Below are 12,822 nucleotides of genomic sequence, written 5' to 3' on the forward strand. Positions count from 1 at the left end.
TACCTGAAATATTGAAGGTATTCATTAAATTTTTTTAAATAAATGAACAATAAAGAATATAAATATAATAGTTGTGAAAAGGCAGACTGCTTCATAGATTCCCCAAGGAACCCATGAATTGTGGGGGACTGTCCTTTAGGTTCCAATTCTCAAAAACTTTAGAGATAATAGTTCTTTTTCTCCTCCTCCTCCTCCTCCTCCTCCTGCTTCTTCATTTTTTTCTTTTGTTTTTTTGATGAAGGTCCTGATTTTCATATTCCCAGAAGCTTCTGCAGGGCTTGTTTCATATCTTTGTTCCTTAGACTATAGATCACAGGATTAATGAATGGGGTTCCCACAGAATAAAACAGAGTCACAAGCTTCTGCATTCCAGCTTCATGCTCAGATGTTGGGCTCAGATACATGACCATCACTGAGCTGTAGAAGAGTGTAACCACAGCCAGATGGGACCCACAGGTGGAGAAAGCCTTTCTGCGGCCAGCTGCTGAAGGGACCCTCAGCACAGCTCGTAGGACCAGAGTATAGGACACCATGATAGAGAAGATAGGAATAAATAAGAGCATAGAAATTATGATTGTCCAATACAACTCCATTATTGGGACTCTAGAACAGGTGAGGGCTAACAGAGGACCGGGGTCACACAGGAAGTGGTCAATAATCCTAGATCCACAGAAGGACATCTGGGAAATGATGATGATCGGGACTGGGAACCAGAGGAAACCAAGTAACCAGCAGCTGACGATAAGATTGATGCAGATATGTTTAGTCATAAGAGTGGGGTAATGTAGAGGCCGGCAGATGGCAAAGTATCGGTCAAATGCCATAACAGTCAAGAAAAAACATTCTGTGGAACCCAAGGAGAAGAAGAAGTAGAACTGGAGAAAGCACCCAGAGAAGGAGATGACCTTGGTATCAGAGAGCAAGTTGGCCAACATGTTGGGGACAGTGGAGGTGACATAGCAGATCTCCAGGAAGGAGAAGTTGGCGAGCAGGATGTACATGGGGGTGTGGAGTCTCTGATCCCAGCGCACAGCACAGATGATGGAACTATTGCCCATGAGGGTCAGAAAGTAGACAACAGAGAAGAGCACAAAGAGGAGGACCCTCTTCTCCCTGGAGCCAGGGAAGCCCAGGAGGATGAAGCCAGTGATGGTGCTGGAGTTGCTGGCGATTTTCATGGGTCTGTGAGCTGTGAAAAGGCCCATAATTACTGAATATCCCTGGAGTAGCACAGGGACTTCATTTGCTTTGTCCAAACAAGAAACTGACATTTGTTGTTTTGTTCATTATTAAATTAATATTTATTGAATGTTTACTATTTGCTAGGTATTTTTTTTTTAAGCTACTGGGGATATAGCAGTGAACAAAATAGATCCCTACCTCGCTTGCTTACTGCAGGCAGGAGAATGCAATGTAAACTGACATTACATTGTATCATTCTCTTTTTCTTTTCTTTTAAACTAAATGTACTGGATTAGCTCTCTTCTTGGCAAACATCTTTTTGAGAGTAGGCTTGGGTTATTGCTATGTCAAATATCCCAGTGTCACAGAGGTGACTGGGATACACATGATCCTTGTACTTAGAAGGGTTTCTATAATATATGAGGTGTGATAAAAAATACAGTGAATGCTTAAATTAAAAAAATTTGTTACTGTAAGAGACACATTGCCATTAATCCCCCTCATAATACACCCCCTTGCTTCGAACACACATATCCCATTGTTCTAGCCACTTTCTGAAGCAGCTCTGGAAGTCCTCTTTTGTGTCTTTACTTCATTTTCCATCATAACAATGCTCCGTGTCACACATTATTTCTGGTGTGGCAATTTCTGTCAAATAAAAACATTACGGTGTGTCCTTATCCACTTTATTGCCGGAATGTCACTGTGCAACTTCTGGCTCTTCCCCAAACTCAAAAATGACCATGAAAGGTAAAAGTTTTGAGTCAATTTAGGACATGGAGGCAACCACAACTGCACGACTAAAGACATTCACGACAGAGGACTTCCAGAACTGCTTCAGAAAGTTGCAAGAACAATGGGATAAGTGTGTTCAAAGTGAGGGGAAGTATTTTGTGGGGAATTAATGGTAATGTGTCTTTTACTGTAATAAAACTTTAAGAATTTAAACATTCACCATAGTTTGTGGTCACATCTTGTATATCTATATATGGATGAATGGGTAAGTGCATTTCCTAAGTTCTCCATGAGCAATCACCTAATGCAACTGCTTTTAGGCAGTTGTCTTGTTAGATCCTGTGATTCTGGAGCAGCAAAAATGTGGGACTTTTGATATCACTTAAAAATTATTTGACAGTTGATTCAAATGATTTGAATCAACCTAACCAGTTGATTCATTCTCTCTAATATCATTATTTGTCAATTTCATGAGTAAAACCATCAAGATTGCTAGAAAAAACTGCCTGAAAAAATAGCACATAAGTCCACCTGGATAGATATCATGAATGATAATGTTTACATCATAGTCTGAGCATATTAAAATAGTAACATCTCTAAATTTTAGTTTCTTAAATATAAAATGGGAGTTGTATTACATAATTTTTAATTCTTGTTTCTGAGATGTTTATTGTTATGCTAGGGATACCCAGACTACACAGGACAGCTAGACTTGCAAATCTAGAAGTGATATATAATTCTGGAAGAAAAACCCTTGCTGGATATTGTATTATTTATATATGAAAGTACAGGATTCAAGGCAGTTTCTTTTTAGGATAGTTTTTCCAAGTATAAGCCTGAGAAGACTGTCCTGGCAAATAGGAAATGTATAAAAATACTTTATGCCAAACCTAATAGAATTAAGTATGGGTAAAGGTAGAGATATTTTCATTAAGCTGTTTTGTTCTTCACCGTTTGTCAGTTAGCTCCCAAGCACAGAAAGCAGCTGCTGTGTTTACTGGTCAGTCTAAGTTGGCCGGGTACCCCTGAACTGGCCGCAGAGGGTGCTGTAGCTGTTGCACTGGGAATATGAGCACAGCGGGCTTAAGGCTGGGTCCATGTACTCAGATTGCTTGGACAGATAATTAACAAAACAAAGCAAAGAAGCTTTACCTTTTAACTTGTGAAATTAGCATCCAGAAGTCTGGACGCTGTATGTGCATTCTGACTTCCACTTATGGATACTACTTTAACTCTCTGGATATTTTTCACTGATACTCTCTTTTTCTGTAAGCTGGTCGCAGAAACCATAGTGGAGTGAAAGTCTTGGTATCCATACTAAACTCTCAGCAGCCAGTCCAGACAATTCCTCTATGAGCATAAGCTTTTGCCATCTGACGTGGAAAGGCTGCTCCATGGAGGAGCATAACTTCCAGAGCTCTCCACCCTCTGAGTTTGAATCTTGCTTCCATCACTTTCTAGCTGTGTATGGTAGACAAGTTATTCTCTCTGATTTGGTTTCCTTTCCTGTAAGATGGAGAGAATAAGAATACTGTCTACTGAGGGTGTTTTGAGTGTTAAATAAATAATATTTGTGAAATGCCTGATATCCAGGTAGTGCTATATAGCCCTCTATCTATAATCTTTTTTGAAAACCCTTGAAAGTAAGTATACTTATCCATTGCTGGTAAGTGGTAGGCAATTATGATATACTAGAAGTAGTACTGGATTTCAATATGGGAGCCCAGGATTTGAATTCCAGCACTTATGTTGCTTGTTGCGGGAAATTCTATAAGGCATTTATTTCTTGTCTTGTGGTTTCCTCAAATATCGAATGGAGATGATAATTCCTTCTCCAGAGGGTTGTTATAAAGATTGTTGAATGAGACAATGCATCGGCAAGGTGGAAGCACCTTGTCAATATCTGACATGTTAAATGTTTTGGGTAAAACTGTAGCAGTGTTAGTAGGAGACTTCTTCCCCCACCCCAGAAATAGAGATTCTACAGCTATATTTCAGTATTTTTTTCTCCTCTAAGCAGTACATTACCTTCTTTCCTGAAGCAAGAAAGTGGATCCCAACTGAAGTTTCTCAGTCAGTTTCTTGCAAGCTTTTCTGAGAGTAGAAGTAGTTTTCTTTATAGTAACCAGCTGGGAGAGAAGGTTATAAAAATAGGTTGGGAGGAAGATCAGTGAATCTGTGTGCTGTAGGATCAAGGATTTATAAGTAGACTTGTGTTTTGCTCCTTGAGGATTCATTGCTATCTCTATGAGGAGAACAGTGCCAGAAGAAAAATCTCTGCTAGTTATTCCCTTGCTCATTATCTTCTCTGATGACCCTTGTGCCTTCATTTCTGCCTTTCCTCTCCCCAGTGTTAAAGGGTGTAATGTTTTTTTACTGGGTCTAAATCTCTTAGAGATGGCCAGAGATGCAATCAATGAGTCATTAATCACTCACCAAACCCGCTCAAAGTATCTATCATATGCTCAAGGGAAATTCTGTCAAACAAAACCCAAGAGTAGATGTTTGTATTGGAGGAGTTTATTCTTTGGTCTTCTGAGAAGTCAATGTTAATTGTGTGTTCTGGAGACAGATTCCCATCTCCCTACTAGAAAGAGGAGACCTGTTGGGAGTAATGGGCCTCGGCCAAGGCGGCTATGGAATTTCTCTCTTCCTAAGACCACGGTGGCCTCCTCAATGATCTTTCCCTCTCTTCTTTCAGTTAGATCTTCTAAGTCACAGCAGTTCCACTGAAGAACGCTGCCTCTCAAGGCACACTTACTAGGCCTAAAGATGCTCTTGGCCAAGGGGCCACTTAGCAGACTCATTCTGCGGCAACATGCAGAGAAGCTGCAGGTGGCGGTTGGACTTCAAGTTTTATTATCCCAATAAAGGAGCAGATTGTTTAGCACGACTCATTGACTGACTGTACCTTCACATTCCTTGAAGGAGTTTTCGACTTTAACATCTCACATCCAGCTTAAGCACCTTTGATGTTTCCCCTACCCACATGGTAAAACTCAAAGTTTGCAGCCTGATCAGTAGTGCCCCTGCAACACAGCCCTGCCCTATCTTTCAGGTCTTGCCTCTCAATTTCCTGTGCTTCCCCCCTCCCTCGCCCCCATGCTCCCGCCACATTTACCGATGCACACACAAACTTTAGCCACATGTTTTTCCCCCCCACATGTTTGTTGAGTAACTCATTTTACCCACTGAAAGGCATGAAAGAACACCTAACTCTGAAAGCAGGAGATCCCACTTCTGTGGAGTCAAGCCCCCAAAGAGCTGAATCCATATATTCAGGCGTAGCAGGTTTGCAAGTTAATTGCATGTAAGAATGCCCATGTGTTGCTATGCTTATTTTTCTTCCTGTTTATTTGCCTTTCCCACCCCTGCTGGTACCTGTGATTAGCTCTTAAAGTACATTGATATTATGAGCAAGTACAGTATGGGTTGAATAGGATATCATGTACTGACTTAGGCACCTGATCGCCATTTATAATGTTTAGATGGAAAAAAACACCCCCCAAAACCTTGCAAACTTCAGTCAGTCTTGGCTTGAGTTTATATTTCCAATAATGATTACTTTATTATTGGAATAGGGATTGCTGGATTATATGGTAATTCTATTCTTCATTTTTTCAGGAGTCTCCATAGTTTTCCATAGCAGCTGTACCAATTTACATTCCTACAGCAGTGTACGAGGGTTCCTTTTTCTTCACAGCCTTCCCAACACCTGTTACTTCTTGTCTTGTTGATAATAGCCATTCTAATAGGTATGAGGTTATATCTCATTGTGGTTTTGATTTGCATTTTTCTAATAGCTAGTGAAGTTGTGCATTTTTTCATATATCTATTGCCTGTTTGTCTGTCTCGTTGGGAGAAGTGTCTGCTCAGGTCCTCTGCCCATTTTTCAGTTTTTTTTTTTTTTTTTTTTTTTTTTTGAGTTGTATGAGTTCTTTATATATTTTGGATATTAGCCCCTTATTGGAGGTGTTCGCAAATGCCTTCTCCCATTCGGTTGGTTGCCTCTCTGTTTTGCTGATGGTTTCTTTTGCTGTGCAGAAGCTTTTTAGCTTGATATAGTCCCTTCATTTATTTTAGCTTTTAGTTCCCTTGCCTTTGAGGTCAAATTCATAAATTCCTCTCTGAACCCAAGGTTTACAAGTGTAGTTCCTCTGCTTTCTTCTATGTAATTTATTGTTTCGGGTCTTATGTTTAGGTCTTTGATCCACTTTGAGTTAATTTTGGTACATGGTGACAGCAGTCTAGTTTCACTCTTTTGCACATCGCTTTCCAATTTTCCCAGCACCATTGAAGAGGCTTTCTTTTCTCCACTATATGTTTTTGGCTCCTTTGTCAAAAATTATCTGCCTATATATGTGGATTTATTTCTGGGTTTTCAATTCTCTTCTATTGGTCTGTATGTCTATTTTTCTGCCATTACCATGCTGTTTTGAGTATTGTCATTTTGTAATAAATTGAAGTCAGGGAGTGTGATACCTCAGGCCTCGTTCTTTTTTCTCAGCGTTGTTTTGGCTATTCAGGATCTTTTGTGATTCCATATGAATCTCGGGATTTTTTGGTTCTATTTCTTAAAAAAATGTTATTGGGATTTTGATGGGGATTGCATTAAATCTGTATATTGCTTTGGGTAATAAGGCCATTTTAACTATGTTGATTCTTCCAACCCATGAACATAGAATATTTTTCCATTTCTTTGTGTCTTCTTTAATTCCTTTTAATAATGTCTTATAGTTTTCAGTGTATAGGTCCTTCACATGAAGATTGGTTTTTATATTTCAATATCCAAATGACATATTTCTTTATCGCTCTCTATAACTCTTTACATCTATCTGTCTATCTATCTATCATCTATCTATCTATCATCTATTTGTTTATTGAATTGTGAATTACATCCTGAAGCCATATTTATTTTGATTAAAGGTGCTCATTAATAGACCAATAAGTGTGATGAATTATAAATCATGATGGGTATTAAATGCCCTATTAAGACCTATTCTAGAAACACCTATTTTTTATATATTGTATTACTCATATACATATAAATGGATGGTAATCTATGAATGGTTATATGGAATTTTCATAACTTGCCATGCTTTCTTGCCCTTTACTGCTCCTGCCTTTTATCTGTACTGTTCTTTCACTTGCTCCCATAGAAACTTATAATACCCTTCTTTGTAGCACATTTTGTTCCATTTACCACTTGTTTATGAGCCCCACAAGAGAAGAAATGTGTCTTTTTGACCTCTGTTATGAATCACCTTCTAGCTCAGTACCTAGTATATTGAATGTTTTCAATTGTTTCAACGAAAAAGTAACCATGGAGGAAGATGATACAATTATATAAAAAAATATCACTTTCAGTTCTTTATACTTTTACTCTCATAGGTCCTCAGAGGAGGAAGACATTTCTTATTTTGTTCCAACAGAACCAAAGAATTTTAGTGAGATGATATCAAGAAGTTATTGGTTTTTATCTTTTGCATTTTCCATCAACTCTCAGTCCTTTTTCTAAATTCCCAAAGAATCAAAGAATTATGAAGAAACACTTCCCTGGTGCTAATTTTATAATGAAATAGTTTTAAAATTTATTTTTGATGGTAACATTGAGTGTTGTTTAAATGTATGTTAAATAGCAATATATGCATATAGAATGAAATTTTAAAAATACAAAGGCATATACAGTAAAAATGTCTTTCTTTTTCTGTCTCTGGACACTCAATTCTTTTTCTCAAAAGCATTACTAGTTTCTTTTTTCTGCGAGAAACATATACTATATTTATGAACATAAATATATACATATCTATGTAATTTTTCTTTACATAAAAGATAGCCCAAGATACAGATCTCTTTCATCTTGCTTTTCATTTAACGATATACTTTGAGGATACTTTTATATCAATAGACATGCACAGTTTTTCATTTTAACAGTTATATAGTATATTCCAATCTATGGATATACAATAATTTATCTAATCAGTCCTTAATTAATAGGAATTTAGATTGTCCCAATCTTTTGCTATTAAAAACAGTAGTTAATATTCTTGTACATATGCCATCGTTCTTAAATGTGAGTGTACTACTCAGACAAATATTCAGGAATGGAATTGCTGAGTCAAAAGGAATGCCCTTTAAACTTTCATAGTTTTTGGCAAAACATCCCCCATAAATGCTGTACAAATTTATGCTCAGTCAAAGGATAAGATTGCTGTTTTCCACACCATCTTTTTGAACTTTGTCAATTTGGGGGGAAGAGGTATAATTATAGTTTTCTTTGTATTTCTCTAATTCTGAATAAAATAGAATGTCTTTTCAGATATTTAAAAGCTTTTGCTGTTTACTTTTTTCCATATATTTAGCACTTCCTGTTTTAATGTCTGATGCTATTTTTCTTATTGATCTGAAGATGTATATATCTATCTATCTATCTATCTATCTATCTATCTAGATATATATACAAATATATCTCAAACATATTAATCTTTTGTCTATAATTGATGCTACAATGACAGACCTTCTGGAGGACCACACTATAAGTTCAACCAGAAGAGTAAAGGTAATTTATTGTTATTGAAAGATAATAGAAAACGTGGTTATAAACTTGTGTAATTTGTAAGGACAAATACAAATAAAAAATAAAAAACTTAATTATCCCTGTTGAAATGCCTTTTTAGGGCATTTACTTTAGAAAACTTGTAATTAAGTTCTTTCTCTGTCTTTGAAATGCATATAAAATTTTCTAAAAGCTAAAAAAGGCTGTTGCCAGCTTTATGACTCAGGAATGTCTTTGTCAAGGACCTGGGAAGTCTGTTTGAAATGTAATAATCGAGGTAGATAGCACCAATCTCCTAGTTTCTGTGGGAGGGTAGGAGCCTAACTTTGGTGGCCTAACTTCCAAGTTGCAAAAATACCTCGTCGTATAGATGTATTTATTTTTCCTTTGTATGAGCCAATTAGAAAACACAGATGTCTATCCTAATTACCAGGTGAGTCTAGGATGAACTACGAGGTCTGACAATTAAGTTTGAGAACTCATCCTAGAAAAAGTGCTACACACCTCATTGCTGAATATCACTATGGTCACCTTCCAAGTACTCCCCTTGGGAAGCTATGCACTGACGCCAGTGCCTAGTCCACCCTTCAAAGCAATTTTGGAACTCTTTCTGGATAGGCCATCAGAGCTGTTGTCGTATTACCTTTGATGTCCTGAATGTCATCAAAATGTCTTCCTTTCAATATTTTCTTTATCTTTGGGTAAAGAAAGAAGTCATTGGGGGCCAGATCAGGTGAGGAGGGAGGGTGTTCCAATACAGTTATTTGTTTACTGGCTAAAAACTCCCTCACAGACAGTGCCGTGTGAGCTGGTGCATTATCGTAGTGCAAGAGCCTTGAATTGTTGGTGAAAAGTTCAGGTCGTTTTTGTCCAACTTTTTCATGTAGCCTTTTCAGCACTTCCAAACAGTAAACTTGGTTAACTGCTTGTCCAGTTGATACAAATTCATAATGAATAATTCCTCTGATATCAAAAAAAGTTAGCAACATTGTTGCAACAAGTTTGCAAACATAATTGTCAGACCTCATATGTGTGATAAATGATGCTCTCAAGTCTTTTTGAGGACTAGTTATTGTTTCTCTTGAGAACATATATGTAGTGGATTGTATTTGCTTGGCTATATAAAAGGATTAGATTTTGTGTCTTTGTTATCTTTTAGCGGATTGCCTGTGATACACACATTCCATTGCTTTAGTGCATATTTAATAATAAAACTGTTTTACTCTTTTCTACCTTTGTGCAGAAGTTTTCTGGGCTCTTTTCTACCTTTGTGGAGAAGATTTCTTTTAAATTATATTTTCTCAGCAAACTCAAGTCAGTTTTTCAATCTCTGGCTCTATCATTTGTAAAATTATGGAGCTAGAGTACATCTTTGAGTTCCCTTATAGCCCTATAAATTCTAGGAAATAGAAAAAAAACACACACTATGGTGTATAAAGTTCAAAAACAATATGAATAATTTTCTGAGTGATGTCATTTAGTCTTCTTTTTAACCAAGAAATTAAAAACAGATTGTGTCTTTTAAACTAAGACTCTTTTATGTTCCCAATAATTTCTTTACAGCATGTTTCATATCTTTATTCCTAAGACTATATATTATAGGGTTAATGAGTGGAGTAACTACAGAATAAAACAAAGTCACAATCTTCTGCATTCCAGCTTTATGCTCTGATGTTGGACTCACATACATGACCATCACTGAGCCATAGAAAAGAGAAACCACAGCCAGATGGGACCCACAGGTGGAGAAAGCCTTTCTTCGGCCAGCTGCTGAAGGGACCCTCAGCACAGCTCGTAGAACCAGAGCATAGGACACCATGATGAAAAGAAAGGGAATAAATAACACCAGAGAACTTAAGGTGGAGCTAGTTAGCTCTATTACAAGGGCTCTGGAACAGGTGAGGGCTAACAGAGGACCGGGGTCACACAGGAAGTGGTCAATAATCCTGGAGCCACAGAAGGACATTTGGGAAATATCAATGATAGGAATTAAGAACCAGAGGAAACCAAGTACCCAGCAGCTGACTATGAGATTGGTGCAGAGATGTCCAGTCATAAGAGTGGGGTAATGTAGAGGCCGGCAGATGGCAAGGTGTCGATCAAATGCCATAATAGCCAAGAAAAAGCATTCTGTGGAACCCAAGGAGAAGAAGAAGTAGAACTGGAGAAAGCACCCAGAGAAGGAGATGACCTTGGTATCAGAGAGGAAGTTGGCCAACATGTTGGGAACAGTGGAGGTGACATAGCAGATCTCCAGGAAGGAGAAGTTGGCGAGCAGGATGTACATGGGGGTGTGGAGTCTCTGATCCCAGCGCACAGCACAGATGATGGTACCATTGCCCATGAGGGTCAGGAGGTAGACAACAGAGAAGAGCACAAAGAGGAGGACCTGCCTCTCCCTGGGGCCAGGGAAGCCCAGGAGGATGAAGCCAGTGATGGTGCTGGAGTTGCTCTCGATTTTCATGGGTCTGTGAGCTGTGAAAAGACCACCAGATTATTGAATGACTGTGTGTAGACAGATGTGGACCCAGGTGTATTGAAGCCACCATGCAGAATACAATAAACACTTACATATCAATTGTTGCTATTTTTGTCTAATATTGAAATACTGCCCTGGCTTAGTTGTTGGACTGTAAAAACACTAGAAATCAGTAAATATCAGTGGGTGAACAGTGATGTTTCTTCATTGGAAAATGTATGTAAACGTGCTTAATATATAAATATACAGCTTATTAAATCATTATAAATAAAACTCCACAGTAGTTGCCACCAAGGTCGGGAAATAGAGTGTCACTTTGCACCCTGGAATCTCCCCTCAGGCATCCCATTCACTGTCCTCGGCCTCTCTGTTCCTGCAATTGTAACATTGTTGTTGTTTTTTTTGGTGACTACCTCCTGTTTTTTCTTTATTTTAATAACTAAGTATGCGTTCCTCAACAAAAATATTTAGTTTTGCTTGTTTTTGTACTTTACATAAGTAGAAATCACGTTGTACGTGGTACTTTCGGACGGCTTCTTTTGTTCAACAGCAAGCTTGTGAAATTCAGGTTGTTGTATGTATCTGTAATTTATCCATTTTTATCGCTCTAGACTTTTACATTTTATGAATAGACCACCACTTATTTAACCATTCTACTACAGATGAATATTTTGGTTATTTCCAGTTTGGGGCTATCAGGTGTAATGCTACTACACACATATAGTTCATTTTTCCTGGTTCACACGTGCATGCATATTTGTAGGCTGGATTATTAGTTGTGTGTATCTTCAATTTTAGTAGATTAAGCTGAACAGTGTTCCATCATTATTGCTCTATTTTTCACTCCGACTGACAGTATATGACAGCTCTGATTGTCAACATCCTTTTCTAATGTTGTCATGCGGGACGGCCTGCGGGGTCTCTGCTCCCGCTCCCCACATAACGCAGGATATGGTGAGGCCAAAAAGGAACACCCACGGAGCCATAGGTAGGGGAGTCATACCACTATATTCTCTCTGGCGGCACTATACTCTCACTGGAGGCTGGATCCACACTGTCCGCAAACCGCCATCCACGCTTGCCAGCCTAGCCGCCATCTTCTTGCTAGCTCCATTATCTCTCCTCTCTCTCTCTCTGCTAGCGTAGCCACAGCAGTTATATTAGTGGCCAATGGCTCACTGGTTACATCTGACGGCCAACTAGCCACAGCTGATGGCCATCCAATCACATTGATGGCCATTTACTACCTGAGCCAGCACCTGTCTATGTGAGGCCGAGAGCCTGGAAACTACTTTCAGGGGCTCTGTCCCCACAAATGTTAAGTTTTGTATTTACCACAGAGCCTGTGGAATGACATATAGATTGCATTTAAAAAAATTTTTAAAATTTATTTTAAGTGGGTTTTTCCAGGACCCATCAGTTCCAAGTCAAGTAGTTGTATTTCAATCTAGTTGTGGAGGGCACAGCTCACAGTCACCCATGTGGGGCCACTTTGTTGTTAAGAGCACTGCACTCTAACCAACTGAACTAACCAGCCACGCCTACATTGCATTTTAAAAGCTCTTCTCTTCTCTCTCTCTCTCTCTCTCTCTCTCTCTCTCTCTCTCTCTCTCTCTCTCTCTCCCCCTCCCTCCCTCCCTCCCTCCCTCCCTCCCTCCCTCCCTCCCTCCCTCCCTCCCTCCCTCCCTCCTGGTAACATCATCAGGCTATGTAGTCCTCTTCTTGGCAGTACTTTTTTTTTTTTTCAGAGTAGGTGATTATATCGGAACTGTTTTGTTCTCAAGAGAGAGTATTCTGGAAGTGATAAAGAAAACTGTTTCCAAACTTGGTTTAGGAGAACATTTTAATGCATGATGCAATTTAGAGCCAC

General features: G+C 38.6%; 2 protein-coding genes across 2 annotated transcripts; both read right to left on the minus strand.

The window, feature by feature from the left end:
* Window positions 1–251: 251 nt before the first annotated feature.
* LOC109438993 (olfactory receptor 11G2-like) lies at window positions 252–1,205 on the minus strand. Its single transcript, XM_019719181.3, has one exon. The coding sequence runs from the start codon at window positions 1,203–1,205 to the stop codon at window positions 252–254; it is 954 nt and encodes a 317-aa protein (XP_019574740.3).
* Window positions 1,206–10,010: 8,805 nt separating this feature from the next.
* LOC109438995 (olfactory receptor 11G2-like) lies at window positions 10,011–11,007 on the minus strand. Its single transcript, XM_019719183.3, has one exon. It carries the CDS (start codon window positions 10,935–10,937, stop codon window positions 10,011–10,013), a length of 927 nt encoding a protein of 308 aa, XP_019574742.3. The 5' UTR covers window positions 10,938–11,007.
* Window positions 11,008–12,822: the final 1,815 nt, after the last annotated feature.

Source organism: Rhinolophus sinicus, chromosome 3 (assembly GCF_057876585.1).
Source record: "Rhinolophus sinicus isolate RSI-liver-muscle chromosome 3, RSI-T2T, whole genome shotgun sequence".
Taxonomy (NCBI): domain Eukaryota; kingdom Metazoa; phylum Chordata; class Mammalia; order Chiroptera; family Rhinolophidae; genus Rhinolophus; species Rhinolophus sinicus.